The sequence below is a fragment of the Mobula birostris genome, chromosome 1, assembly GCF_030028105.1.
Source record: "Mobula birostris isolate sMobBir1 chromosome 1, sMobBir1.hap1, whole genome shotgun sequence".
NCBI lineage: Eukaryota > Metazoa > Chordata > Chondrichthyes > Myliobatiformes > Myliobatidae > Mobula > Mobula birostris.
This window is the reverse complement of record NC_092370.1, coordinates 54,862,746-54,878,146: the sequence shown is the minus strand read 5'-3', so window position 1 is coordinate 54,878,146 and position 15,401 is coordinate 54,862,746. Positions and strand designations below refer to the sequence as shown.

Here is a 15,401-nt window from a genome sequence, read left to right as displayed (position 1 = left end):
ATGCAGGATTAAAGCTGTCCTTGAGTGTCCTTATAGAATCATAAAATTTTGACCTACTCAAATTGACACCATGTTGTGAATGGTCCAGTTAATCGTCTAGACCAGGGGTTCCAAACTGGGGTCCATGGACCCCTTGCTTAATGGTATTAGTCCATGGCATAAAAAAAACGCTCTGTATACCCATGACTGTGTCGCCACCCAGAGCCCCAATCTGCTAATTAAATTTGCTGATGACAGTACATCGATTGGCCTAATCTCAAATAATAACAAGGCAGCCTAGAGAGAAGAAGTTATCACCCAGACACGGTGGTGTCAAGAAAACAACCTCTCCCTCAATATCACAAAAACAAAGGAGCTGGTTGTAGACTACAGGAGGAATGGAGACAGGCTAACTCCTATTGACATCAGTGGATATGAGGTTGAGAGGGTGAATATCCTTAAGTTCCTTGACATAGACATCACGTGATCTGTACCTATCGGCTGTATGGTTAAAAAAAAGCGCAACAGCACCTCCTTCACTTCAGATGATTGAAGATGTTTGGTATGGGACCCCAAGTCCTAAGAACTTTCTATAGGGGCACAACTGAGAGCATCCTGACTGGCTACATCACTGCCTGGTACGGGAACTGTACTTCACTCAATTGCAGGACTCTGCAGAGAGGGGTGCGGACAGCCCAGTGCATCTGTAGATGTGAACTTCCCACTATTCAGGACAACCACAAAGACGGGTGTGTAAAAAGGGCCTAAAGGATCATTGGGGAGCCAAGTCACCCCAACCACAAACTGTTCCAATTGCTACCATCTGGGAAACGGTACCGCAACATAAAAGCCAGGATCAACAGGCCAACTTATTCCACCAGGCCATCAGACTGATTAATTCATGCTGATACAATTGTATTTCTAGGTTATATTTACTGATGTACATACTACTTATTACAAATTAATATAAATTGCATATTGCACATTTAGACAGAGACATAACATAAAGATTTTTACTCCTCATGTATATGAAGGATGTAGGTAATAAAGTCAATTCAATTCAATTCAATTCTAGACTATGGTAACCTATAGAATGATAGTGTTTGTGGTTTATGTAAAGTTAATGTACGTAATTTAAAGATGCAGAGGAATAGCTAGATTCCCTCTCATTGGAAATGGTAATTTTCTCACACTTGTAAATCAAGTACTTTATTTGCTATTCAACAGACATGCCTGAATGATGATCAAGATGTGATGTAAACATGGTTGGATTGCTTTGTTCTCTGAGGAGTTTGAATTGGAAGTAGGTTCTCCGGACTCCCTTTAAATTCATTGTCATCAGTCACTCCCTGACTCCCTGAAATGGAATCACTGCTGCTTCTTCCACTGCTCCTCAACTCTCCTCTTCCTGCTCCTCTGCAGCTTGCTCCCTAATGCAGATAAAGGATGAACATGTAAAACTGAAAAGCAGAAACACAGTGGTCAGGTCTCTGACACTGAGTCTAACTGTGACTCAGAAGGGAAGGGGGAAAGAGGTGTGTTGTGTTAACAGGTGACGTGACGGAGGAGAAGATGGCGGTGCGACACAGTGAGCACGACCGCTCCAAAATGATATTGTATGTGTTAACTAGGGGCCATGCACAATCCTGATTTGATGGAGACAGACGTGAGAAGCACGGAGGAACACCTGGAGAAAACTTCTGAAATGCCTGCTTCACTACCGCTGCTACTGTGCGATCGAGAATCTCCGGAGGGGAAGGCCCCAAATCCACAGCTTTCCCTATTGCTTGTTGCCGAGGCTGGAGTCGAAGCGCTTGGCAGAGATGGTGCTCGGTGCTTGGTGTCGGAGGGTTGGTTGGAGGCTCCAAGTTTTCGGACAGACTCAAGAGTCGGCTGTGGTTGGGTGCTTCCAGGATGCTGCATTGCCAAGTTTGCGGTGCTGGAAGCTCATGGCAGGAAGAGTTTTTTCTTCCTTCTACCGTCTGCATGAGATGATGGGACTTTCAAGAGACTTTGAGACATTCTTTTACCGTGCCCATGGTCTGTTCTTCGTCAAATTACGGTATTGCTTTGCACTATTGTAACTATGTGTTATAATTATGTGGTTTTTGTCAGGTTTTCAGTCGGTTTGTCTTGTGTTTCTGTGATATCATTCTGGAGGAACTTTGTATCATTTCTTAATGCATGCATTACTAAATGACAATAAAAGAGGAATGTGTGTCCTCATAATCTAATCTAATCTAATCATTAGTTAGGGGAACAGAAAGGAGGTTCTGTGGACGAGAATGAGATTTCCAGATGGTATAATGCCTCCCAGATGCAAGGGTCTAGTACATCTTGGATCGAGTCCTCAGCCTTCTTAAGAGGGATGGTGAATAGCCAGAGGTATGGTATATGTCATACCAATGTACTAATGGTAGCAACGACACAGGTAGGAAGAGTGACAATGTTATGCATACTGAATTCAGGGAGTTACGTGCTAAGTTAAAAGACAGGACCTCCAGGTTTTAATCTCAGGATTTCTACCCATGTCACATTCTGAGGAAGATCAGTTTAGCATGTGGCTAGGCTGTTAGTGTAGGATGGAGGGCATCAGATTTTTGGATCATTGGGCTCTCTTCCAGGGAAGATGGGACCTGTACAAAAGAGACGGTTTGCACTTGAATTGGAGGGGGTTTAATATCCTAGTGGGAAGGTTTGCTAGTGCTGCACAGGGATCTTAACTAGAACTGTAGGGGGATGGGAACCAGAGTGTCAGAACAGATAGTGGAGCGGTTGTTAAGACCTCAGACAAAGTCAAAAATCTAAGGATTGAGCATGGTGCGAATAATATTCTGAGCTGCATATATTGCAATGCAATAAGTGTTGTAGGAAAGGCACACGAGCTCAGGGCATAGATCAACACATGGAATTATGATATTGTAGACATTGGTGAGACTTGGTTGCAGAAGGGGCAGGACTGGTAGCTCAATATTCCAGTGTTCCTTTGTTTTAGACATGACAGAGTGGGAGGGATTAAAGGGGAAGGGGTGACAATACTAGTCAGGCAAAATGTCATGGTAATGCTCTGTCAGGCCAGACTGGAGAACTCAGCTAGTGAGGCTTTATGGGTGGAACTGAGGAATAAGAAATGTATAACCACGTAAATGAGGTTATATTATAGACCACACAAGAGTCCACAGGATTTAGAGGAACTAATCTGTAGAGAGATTGAAGACTGTTGCCAGAAACGTAGATTGTTACAGTAGGTAATTTTAACTTTCTGCATATTGACTAAGACTCCCACACTGTAAGTACACTAGGTGGCATAGTGTTTGTCAAATGTGTTCATGAAAGTTTTCTTAATCAGTACATAGAAGTCCCAATGAGAAAGTGTGTGATACTTGATCTGCTGTTAGGGAATGAGACAGGAGTGGTACAGACTTTGCATAGAGGAACATTTTGCATCTAGTGATCATAATAGTTTCAAAGTAAATTTGGAAAACGAAAGGTCTGGTCTGCGAGTTGAGATTCTAACTTGGAGAAAGGTCAGTTTTGATGCTATCAGAAAGAATTGGGACAGGCTATTTTCTGGCAAAGGTATAGTTGGTAAGTGGAGGCCTTCAAAAGTGAAATTTTGAGAGCACAAAACCTTGCATGTGCCAGGCAGAATAAAAGGTAAGGATAATAAGTTTAGATAACCTTGATTTTCAAGAGATATTGAGGCCCTGGTTAAGAAAAAAAGGAGGTGCACAGCACACAAATAAGTTACTTACAGAGCATAAGAAATACAAGAGAACACTTAGGAAGGAAATCAGGAGGGCTAAAAGAGGCATGAGGTTTCCCTAGCAGAAAAGATGAATCAGAATCAGGTTTATTATCACCGGCATATGACGTGAAATTTGTTAACTTAGCAGCAGCAGTTCAATGCAATACATAATCTAGCAGAGAAAAAAAAACAAGTAAATCAGTTACATATATTGAATAGATTTTTTTTTGAAGTGTAAAAACAGAAATACTGTACATTAAAAAAATGTGAGGTAGTGTCCAAAGACTCAATGTCCATTTTGGAATCGGATGGCAGAGGGGAAGAAGCTGTTCCTGAATCGCTGAATGTGTGCCTTCAGGCTTCTGTACCTCCTATCTGATGGTAACAGTGAGAAAAGGGCATGCTCTGGGTGCTGTAAGTCTTTAATAATGGACACTGCCTTTTTGAGACACCGTTCCCTAAAGATGTCCTGGGTACTTTGTAGGCTAGTACCCAAGATGGAGCTGACTAGATTTACAACCTTCTGCAGCTTCTTTCGGTCTCATGCAGTAGCCCTTCCATACCAGACAGTGATGCAGCCTGTCAGAATGCTCTCCACGGCACAACTATAAAGGTTCTTGAGTGTATTTGTTGACATGCCAAATCTCTTCAAACTCCTAATAAAGTATAGCTGCTGCCTTGACTTCTTTATAACTACATCGATATGTGGGACCAGGTTAGATCCTCAGAGATCTTGACACCCAGGAAGTTGAAACTGTTCACTCTCTCCACTTCTGATCCCTCTATGAGGATTGATATGTGTTCCTCCATCTTACCCTTCCTGAAGTCCACAATCAGCTCTCTCATCTTACTGATGTTGAATGCCAGATTGTTGCTGTGGCACCACTCCACTAGTTGGCATATCTCACTCCTGTACGCTGTCTTGTCACCACCTGAGATTCTACCAACAGATGAAGGAGAATCTGAAGGCATTCTACAAATATGTTTAGAGCAAAAGGATTGCAAGGGATAAAATTGGTCCTCTGGAAGATCAAAATTGCAATCTATGCATAGAGCCAAAAGAGATGGGGGAAATCTTAAATGGATATTCTGCATCTGTATTTACTTAGGAGGGGGATTACAGAGTCCATAGATGTGAGGCAATGTAGCAGTGAAATTTTGGACCCTATACAGATGACAGAGGAGGAGGTGTTCGCTGTCCTGAAGAAAATTAGAGTGGATAAGTCCCCAAGGGGGCCCAACAAGGTGTTCCCTCAGACATTACAGGAGGCATGTGCAAAAATTGCAGGGGCCTTAGCAGAGGTATTTAAATCATCATTAGCGACATCTGAGGTACCAGAGTATTGGAGGATAGCCAATGTTGTTCCGCTATTTAAGAACGGCTCTAAAAATAAACCAGGAAATTATAGGCTGGTGAGCCAGGTATCAGTTGTGGGAAAGTTACTGGAAGGTATTCTAAGGGACCAGATATATGAATATTTAGACAGGCAGGGACTGATCAGGGATAGTCAGCATGGTTTTGTGTGCGGTACATCATTTCTAACTAATCTTATAGAGTTTTTCGAGGAAGCTACCAGGAAAGTCAAGGCAGTGATGTTGTCTATAAAGACTTTAGCAAGGAACGTGACAAGATAACACATGGGAGGTTGGTCAAGAAGATTCAGTCGCTCAGCATTTAAGATGAGGTAGTAAATTGGATTAGACATTGGCTTTGTGGGAGAATCCAGACAGTGGTAGTAGATGGTTCCTTCTCTGACTGGAGGCCTGTGATTAGTGGAGTGCTGCCGTGATCAGTACTGGCTCCATTGTTGTTTGTCATTTATATCAACAATTTGGATGAAAATATGGTGATCTGGAATGGCAAGTTTGCAGATGACAACAAGATTGGGGGTGTCGTGGGCAGCAAGGAAGACTATCGTGGCTTGCAGTCAGATCTTGACTAACTGGAAAAATGGGCTGAAGAATGACAGATGGAATTTAATGCAGACAAGTGTGGGGGGTTGCACTTTGGTGGGACCAACCAGGTCCTACACAGTGAGCACAAGGGCATTGACGAGTGTGGTAGAACAAAGGGATCTGGGAATACATAATTCATAGAGAGTGGTGTCACAGATAGATAGGGTCATAAAGAAAGCTTTTGGCACATTGGCCTTCATAAATCAAAGTACTAAGTACAGTTGATGAGGTGTTATGCTGAAGTTGTTTAAGATGTTAATGAGGCATAATCTGGAGTATTGTGTGCAGTTTTGCTCACCTATCTACAGGAAAGTTGTAAAAAAGATTGAAAGATTACATGGAATATTTACAAAGATGTTGCTGGGACTGGAGGACCTGAACTATAAGGAAAGATTAAATAGGTTAGAACTTTATTCTCTAGAATTTAGAAGACTGAGGGGAGATGTGATAAAGGTGTACAAAATTTTGAGGAGTATAGATAGGGTAAATGCAAGCAGACTTTTTTCCACTGAGGTTGGGTGGGACTACAACTAGAGGTCATGGGTTAAGGGTGAAAGGTAAAAAGTTTAAGGGGAACATGAGGGGAAACTTCTTCACTTTGAGGGTTGTGAGAACGTGGAACCAGCTGCCAGTCCAAGTGGTGCATGCAAACTTGATTTCAACGTTTGAGAAGTTTGGATATATGGATAGTAGGGGTATAGACGGCTATGATCCAGTGCAGGTTGATGGGACTAGGCAGCTTATCTGGTTCCATACAGAGTAGATGGGCTAAAGGGCCTGTTTCTTTGCCGTGCTTTTTATTGACTCTATATCTGTCATCATAGAAACCATAGAAACTACAGCACAGAAACAGGCCCTTTGGTCCTTCTTGGCTGTGCCGAACCATTTTCTGCCTAGTCCCACTGACCTGCACACGGACCATATCCCTCCATACACCTCCCATCCATGTATCTGTCCAATTTATTCTTAAATGTTAAAAAAGAACCCGCATTTACCACCTCGTCTGGCAGCTCATTCCATACTCCCACCACTCTCTGTGTGAAGAAGCCCCCCCTAATGTTCCCTTTAAACTTTTCCCCCCTCACCCTTAACCCATGTCCTCTGATTTTTTTCTCCCCTTGCCTCAATCTACTTTGAACTTTAATCTTCTTTGAACTTTGTGGCAAGTACAATGGAGGAAATCTAAAACTCCAGTTAGCAACGTGATTCTTGTACTAGTAAATCAAGGAACTGTGGTGTAAGAAATCTAAAACAAAAGACAAAAAATGTTAATATCTCAGGTCATCTCTGAGAATAGAGTAGCCATTACTTCTCCTATGTAAGTGTGGTGCAAATTGAGAAATGTCACTAATGACTCAAGTGTCATCCTGGAATAAATTGGAGGCATAACAATTCATAGCAACTGTGACTTTCAGTGCAGATCTGCCCCTTCTCTGCAGCTGCAGGTATGATTGCAAGGGTAGGAATTTTTTATCCATGAATCTGTAGAATTCTCTACCCCAGAGAGCTGTGAATCTGGAGTCATTAAGCATATTTATGTCTTACGAAAATAGATTTTTGATGTTTAAGAGATTCAGAAGTAAAGTTAAGTTGAGGTCAAAGATGAAAACAGCTCTGATCTTAAGGACTAGCAAAGTAGCTGTGAGAATTTTTTTTTATGTTATGTCCACTCCTTTAAAGCATCTCAAATACTAATGTCATCCAAAATGCAAGTCTGTGGAATGAGAATGCCGAGAAGAAAATAATTAAAAAGATTGTAAAATCACTTTTAATTACCATGTGTTGAAAATATCATTCAAAATACCATGTATATTTACCATGTTATACCTATAACTTTGCAAATTTGTGGCATGCCATTACTTCCAGGTTGATATCACAAAGGGAATTTCATACATTCATCAGTGAAAGAATCTCATTAAATTTCCGGTAATTGTTTCAAAGAAACATAGGCCGCACTTGCTGAAATTAATACATAAGAATTTTGTACTTCAATATTATGAACCATATTCTATTATCCATTGCCAGAAATTCTTCATCATGAATAGTAACCGAAAATGTATTTATAATCAAACAATCTACAAGCATCTGTATCTTTAATATTTTAAGTAAATTGATTAATTACAAAAGATTGAAAGTAAATTAGACTTTTCTAAAGTGAACATCCAACAGCATGGCAATGATAATCTCAATTAACTTTTAGTTCTACAATTTGAAAAGTCATATGCTCTTGACATTGCACACCAACAATGAAAAGAACAGTTATTGCCAGTAAAAATGTTTTCATATTTCGCAGATTTCTTTAGTTTTACATTACATAACTGCATTCATATTATATTATGCTGTCCCTAGATTTCTACAGTACCATAATTCCTTATATAACCATCCGCATAAAAAGTGAGTAAAATTCTTCACAAGTATAGGGTTCAGGCATTAACATCCTCCAACTGTAGAATTGTTCACTCTCAAATCTTTTGCACCTCAATAACCCATTTAAAGTTGTTGCACAGAGATATGTGGTGGATTGAGCTTCACTGCCTCTTCATCTTTTGAACTAATGTATTCTTGATCACCGTTTAATGAAACTATATACCACATGGAGTTTCCACATTAGATAAGCAATGTGACTCTCTCATCAAGCAAGTAGCTGTGGCTGTTAGTAATCTTTCAGATTCAGAGTTTGAGACTAGCAGTCTTCTTGATTTAAATAAACCCTTTTAACTATAAAAAATTAACATGACAGTATTACCAAAAATCATTTTAAATTTTTATTTTGCTAAATATTCTAGCTGCTGTGAAAAAGTAAAACATGCATTGAAAATATAAAACATTAACTGGTCACTGAGGGGATCCAATTTACAGCCTGTGGAGACAACTCACATGGCTCACTGACACTGGCATTATCAGGTTTGTGGAGGGCACTCACCACAGCTAAATGCCATAAGGCAACAGAGATTTTCTACTGATGCAAATAAAGATATTTATTCCTCAACCACAGTTTAATACTGTCCCTGTTTACAGCTTATATGTATCGATGGACACAGTCCATGCTCAGAAACAGAGAAACACACATTTTACTTCACAAAAAAAAGCCATTACTAACCTTAAGAGACTAAGGAACCATTATACACACACGGAAATTTTAAAAAAACTATCAGTTTTATTAATTCAACAAATGCTATGATATTAGTACAATGTTATGAATTAACTCAGTTTCACTCCTATAGAAAAAGTAATGACTACTATTGCATTAGAAAATTGAATTTGACTGGGAGCCCTCAAATCTCAACAGTGATTGAAAGTCACACTCCAGCTTTCTTTAAATAGTGCGCTTCACTAGCTTAGTCAGGTTTTTTGAGGAAGATGGGAAAAGGACTGCCATGCACTTCATCCACTGTTCAAACATGTCTTTTTATAAATTAATTTCCGCTCATCTAGATATGTGTTACATGAGGTCATCCATCTGCTTTGTCTGGGGAAGATAATTTGTGGAAATAATACTGGAATGGTAGAAAAAAGGAATGAAAAAAGAAATAAAATTAGATAAATAGTTAAATATTTTCTACAGGTTTCTGAACATTCTTCTCTAAAACCTACCGTATTTCTATATCAGATGGCCAATGAAACACTATTTCTTTACACCCATTCTAGTGTAAATCTTGTAGCTACACACATAATGGTGCAGCAAAGATATCATGCTCCACAAATGTCAGTGAGTGCATTTTTGCAAATCATAAAGCAACAGTGCCCTGAGATCTATTCTTTCATGCTGCATCTACACAAGAGCACTAGTTTATATAATCAATCACCTCACCTTATGTTTATCATTTATGAAAAATGAATACAGGGGAGACTGTGGCTATTGACTATCTCAAAACTTTAACTAGATAATTCTGTTCTTTTCAATTACATTTTCTAACTAGTTGCTGTGGACAAATTATCAAAACACACTGATGATGATTAACAGTAGTTCTGAAAATTTAATAGGCAAATCCATTGTTCACTTCAACATAAACCATTTGAAGTCCAAGTTCAATTCCTAGATTGGGTATGAACTAATTCTACTGGGCAGCAGGTGCGTTTCTGCCACTATCCTCAGTGCTACTGGATTAACAAAGAGAAAAATAAAACAGTTATCCGTTCTTGATCACTGATCTGTGATCTATAGTGAGAAAGATACTTGAGTATAAACAACACTTGCTCAACTCTGATATTCAATGAATAGCCTCCCCATAGTCTCTCATCTCTATGAAATCAAGTAGGAGATGCTTCTGGTATGGCGTAATTCTTCAGGAGAGCAGTGGTGCAGGAAATGGAATAAAAAAGGCTGATGCTTTATAGACAGGGTACAAAATTTCCCTCCAAAATTGAGTTTTTCTTCAGGTTTATTAATATATAAGGGGAAAAGTATCTTGGAGTCTTGCAATAACAAGGATTTATACATAATTTACAGCACAGAAACAAATAACTTGACCAAACTGGTCCATCTAATCATTTATGCTCTATTTAAGCTTCTTCTAACTATATTTCAAGCTCACATTATCAGCCACTCATACTCACTACCTGTACTCCACTCCTCCAAAATTATCTTAAGCAAATCAGTAAGACTAGCCTCAATAACCCAGATGGTTGAGGTGATGAATGATGAAGCAAGATATTGAATAATGAAATTGATGTTAGTGAGTCAGAAGAAACCCATCCATGGGAATATTTTGACAACTGACAAGAGCCTAACTTTGTTATGTGTCAAAGTTATCAATGTTTATCAACACTTGTGAAAAGTTTTGAAGTATTTTTAATTACTTCATTATTCTCCATGGTGTGAGTCCATGGAGCTCTCTAATCGTTCATCAGGTCCATTACAATGTGTGGAATCCCAGAAGATTGGACTGTGCTGTAGGATCAACTTCATGTGAAATAGAATCGATTCAAGAGTCAAGAGTGAATGAAAGGTACATAACAGAGTAAATGACAGCTAAGTCCACACCTTACTATGAATCTGAATAATTCTGAGATGTACTTGTGGATAATATCTAAATTCTGATGATAGTTAAATAACTCAGGTTTTAAGGGAAAATAAATAAATTAATTCCATTTCACATCTGGGGAATTAATCTGTTATTTATTCAATACTTTGGACATGATACTGTGGGACCTGAGGAGACAAAGAGGATACCCTCTATCCACCGGGTATCAGGATACCCAGAGGCTTTCAAAGCAATAGCCCTGGAGTTATACACCAGTACTGCAGCCCCCAAGGATTGGATGTATTTCCGACCATCAATACCTATGAACCAGAACTCATTCTTATCATTCATATCCTCTAACACACAATCTCACACATCACTGTTGGACATACTGCACCCTTATCTCAGAGTCTGCATACTCTGCCAGCTATTCAACCATAATTGCAATTTCATCAAAGTGCATTGTATGACCTTCCGCTGACACTCTAGATGAGGTGATGTATTACCTGAAACACAGCAACAAACCGGAGAGACACGAGGAATTCTACAGATGCTGGAAATTCAAGCAACACACATCAATGCTGCTAGTGAATGCAGCAGGCCAGGCGGCATCTCTAGGAAGAGGTACAGTCGATGTTTCGGGCCGAGACCCTGCGTCGGGACTAACTAAAGGAAGAGCTAGTAAGAGATTTGAAAGTGAGGTGGGGGGAGATCCAAAGTGATGGGAGAAGACAGGAGGGGGAAGGATGGAGCCAAGAGCTGGACAAGTGATTGGCAAAAGGGATATGACAGAATCATGGGACAAGAGGCTCAGGGAGAAGGAAAGAGGGGAGGGGGGGAAAAACCCAGAGGATGGGCAAGGGGTATAGTCAGAGGGACAGAGGGAGAAAAAGGAGAGAGAGAGAAAGAATGTGTGTATATAAATTGTTGTTGTTGTTCGTCCTTCGTAGTCGAAGATGATCATGGCTTCAAAGTCAAATGGGAGATTGGTGGCTGTGGGTCCGGAGGTGACTGATGAGGCCAATCCGGGCCCTGAAGGCTCGCCCACATGTGGGACACAAGTGGGTGGGTGCTGTCGGTCGTGGCAGTGGATGCTGCTCGGGCCTTGCGCACAGCACGCTTTCGTTGCACCTCGATGATGCGCCTGACTTCAGCTGCACGGGCTCCTGTGGTGATCTTGCTGCGCCAAGCTGGACGGTCGAGGGCAAGTGTCTCCCACGTGTTGATGTCGACACCCAGGCCTTTGAGGGACACTTTAAGGCAGTCTTTGTAACGTTTCTTCTGCCCCCCGACTGAGCGCTTGCCCTGACACAGTTCTCCGTACAGCAGCTGCTTAGGCAATCAGCTGTCTGGCATTCTGACCACACGTCCAGCCCACCTGGCTTGGGCTTTCAGCAGGAGGGTGTAGACGCTGCAGAGCCCAGCTTGTTCCAGGATTTCCGTGTTGGTGACATTGTCCTGCCACCTGATGTGGAGGAGTCTGCGGAGACAGCTCAGGTGAAAGTGGTTGAGCTGTTTGGTCTGTCTGCTGTAGACAGTCCAGGTCTCGCTGGCATAAAGGAGGGTGGTAAGGACCACTGCACAGTAGACCTTCAGCTTGGTGGTAAGGCTGAGTCCTCTCCGCTCCCAGACATTCTCATGGAGTCTCCCAAAGGCGGCGCTGGCTTTGGCAATCCTGTTGTTGACCTCAGCGTCTATGTTCACTGCGCGAGAGAGTATGCTGCCCAGGTAGGTGAAGTTGTCGACTGCCTGGAGGTTCTGGCCCTTCACCGTGATGCGCGGCTCCTGGTATGGCTTTCCTGGGGCAGGCTGGTACATAACTTCGGTCTTTTGGGTGCTGATAGTGAGACCGAAGTTGTCGCAGGCTTGTGAGAAGCAGTCCATTTCACGCTGCATCTCCTGCTCTGTGCTGGCGTTGAGTGCGCAGTCATCAGCAAACAAGAAGTCTCTGATGACAGTCTCTTGCACCCTTGTAACTGCCTGCAGGCGCCTAAGGTTGAACAACCTGCCGTCAGTCCTGTACCTGATGTGGATTCCTTCTTCGTAGTTATGGAAGGCATCTGTCAGCATGGCAAAGAATACCATACTGAACAGAGTCAGGGCAAGAACGCAGCCTTGTTTGATGCCATTTGTCACTGGAAAGGCCTCCGACTCCTATTACTAATAGCAACTGTGAATTAGTGAGCGCCGAGACACCTGGCCGAGGTCGAGCCGACACTGGGTCGTGAGTGCTGAGACTCCCATCCGAGGCCGCCGAACTGACACTGGACCTATTATACAGGTATATAAATAAATAACGGATGGGGTACAAGGGGGAGGTGGGGCATTAACAGAAGTTAAAGAAGTCAATGTTCATGCCGTCAGGTTGGAGGCTACCCAGACGGAATATAAGGTGTGGTTCCACCAACCTGAGTGTGGTTTCATCTTTACAGTAGAGGAGGCCGTGCATAGACATATCAGAATGGGAATGGGATGTGGAATTGAAATGTGTGGCCACTGGGAGATCCTGCTTTCTCTGGCGGACAGAGCATAGATGTTCAGCAAAACGATCTCCCAGTCTGCATCGGGTCTCGCCAATATGTAGAAGGCCACATCGGGAGCAGCAGACGCAGTATATCACCCCAGCCGACTCACAGGTGAAGTGTCGCCTCACCTGGAAGGACTGTCTGGGGCCCTGAATGGTGGTAAGGGAGGAAGTGTAAGGGCATGTGTAGCACTTGTTCCACTTACAAGGATAAGTGCCAGGAGGGAGACAATAAGCCTACTGACTCTCACAGCTATCTCGACTATTCCTCTTCTCACCCTGTCTCTTGCAAAAATGCCATCCCCTTCTCGCAATTCCTCCGACTTCGCCGCATCTGCTCTCAGGATGAGGCTTTTCATTCCAAGACGAGGGAGATGTCCTCCTTTTTTAAAGAAAGGGGCTTCCCTTCCTCCACCATCAACTCTGCTCTCAAATGCATCTCCCCCATTTCACGCACATCTGCTCTCACTCCATCCTCCCGTCACCCCACTAGGAATAGGGTTCTCCTGGTCCTCACCTACCACCCCACCAGCCTCCGGGTCCAACATATTATTCTCCGTAACTTTTGCCACCTCCAACTAAGCACATCTTTCCCTCCCCCACTCTCTCTGCTTTCTGCAGGGATCGCTCCCTCCGCGACTCTCTTGTCCATTCATCCTCCCCACTGATCTCCCTCCTGGCACTTATCCGTGTAAGCGGAACAAGTGCTACACACGCCCTTACACTTCTTCCCTTACCACCATTCAGAGCCCCAGACAGTCCTTCCAGGTGAGGCGACACTTCACCTGTGAGTCGGCTGGGCTGATATACTGCGTCCGGTGCTCCCGATATGGCCTTCTATATATTGGCGAGACCCGACGCAGACTGGGAGATCGTTTTGCTGAACACCTATGCTCTGTCCGCCAGAGAAAGCAGGATCTCCCAGTGGCCACACATTTTAATTCCACATCCCACTCCCATTCTGATATGTCTATCCATGGCCTCCTCTACTGTAAAGATGAAGCCACACTCAGGTTGGAGGAACAGCAACTTATATTCCGTCTGGGTAGCCTCCAACCTGATGGCATGAACATTGACTTCTCTAACTTTCACTAATGCCCCACCTCCCCCTCGTACCCCATCCGTTATTTATTTATATACACACACATTCCTTCTCTCTCTCTCCTTTTTCTCCCTCTGCCCCTCTGACTATACCCCTTGCCCATCCTCTGGGTTTTTTTCCCCCCTCCCCCCTTTCCTTCTCCCTGGGTCTCCTGTCCCATGATTCTCTCATATCCCTTTTGCCAATCACCTGTCCAGCTCTTGGCTCCATCCTTCCCCCTCCTGTCTTCTCCTATCATTTTGGATCTCCCCCTCCCCCTCCCACTTTCAAATTTCTTCCTAGCTCTTCCTTCAGTTAGTCCGGCCCGAAACATTGACTGTACCTCTTCCTAGAGATGCTGCCTGGCCTGCTGCGTTCACCAGCAACTTTGATGTGGGTTGGTTGAACAAACCGGAGAGGTTAGTTGTATCGGTGTGTTCTAAGTCCTCTGAAGGATGCAACTCTGGCCGTCATTAAAAATGCCTTTCTGAAGCCGCATTCAGGGGCATGGACTAGAACCACTGGAAATGTGTCCTTAAACTTAGCAAGATATAGGAGTAGAACTATGCCTCAAACGAGCCTGCGCCGCTATTGCACCATGACTGACTTACCATCCCTCTCAACCCCATTCTACAGCTCTCTCCCTGTAACCGTTGATGCCCTTATTAATCAAGAACCTGTCAACCTCCACTCAAAATATATCCTATGACTTGGCCTCCATGGGCATCTGTAGTAATGAATTCCACAGATTCACCATTCTGTGGTTAAAGAAATTCCTCCTCATCTCTGTTCTAAAGGGACATCCTTCTATATTCTGAGGCTGTTCCCTCTGGTCCAAAACTCCCTCACCATAGGAAACATCCTCTTCATACAATATACACTCTGTGTATCAGTAGTTAATCAGCTACTGACAACTACCTCTTTCTCGATTGCACCTTTCCTTGCAGACTTACCAGTTACTGAATGCGTAAGCTTGTAAAATTTATTTCTATAAACCACTTTCCAAAACACAACTTTATCCCACATATCCAAGAGTGCAATCCGAGCAGCAAATCAACAGTGTTGATGGCAGCTATCATTCAGTTTCACACTTACAACGCCACCTTAGATTCTAGCATAGTGTATAAACTTGTGGAAATGACAGAGTCA

At 42.7% G+C, this 15,401-nt stretch overlaps 1 protein-coding gene across 9 annotated transcripts in view; it reads right to left on the bottom strand.

Moving 5' to 3' along the window:
* Window positions 1-15,401, bottom strand: part of ccdc178 (coiled-coil domain containing 178) — a 365,844-nt gene that overhangs the window by 209,529 nt on the left and 140,914 nt on the right. Inside the window, exon 19 of one of the 9 annotated variants that reach the window (XM_072259921.1) lies at window positions 9,106-9,180. The exons of the other annotated variants lie outside the window; for them this stretch is intronic. Within the exon in view, the coding sequence (XP_072116022.1) occupies window positions 9,136-9,180 (45 nt within the window). The 3' untranslated portion in view covers window positions 9,106-9,135. Of the gene's footprint in view, window positions 1-9,105; window positions 9,181-15,401 lie in introns of those variants that run through there. 9 annotated transcript variants of the gene reach the window in all.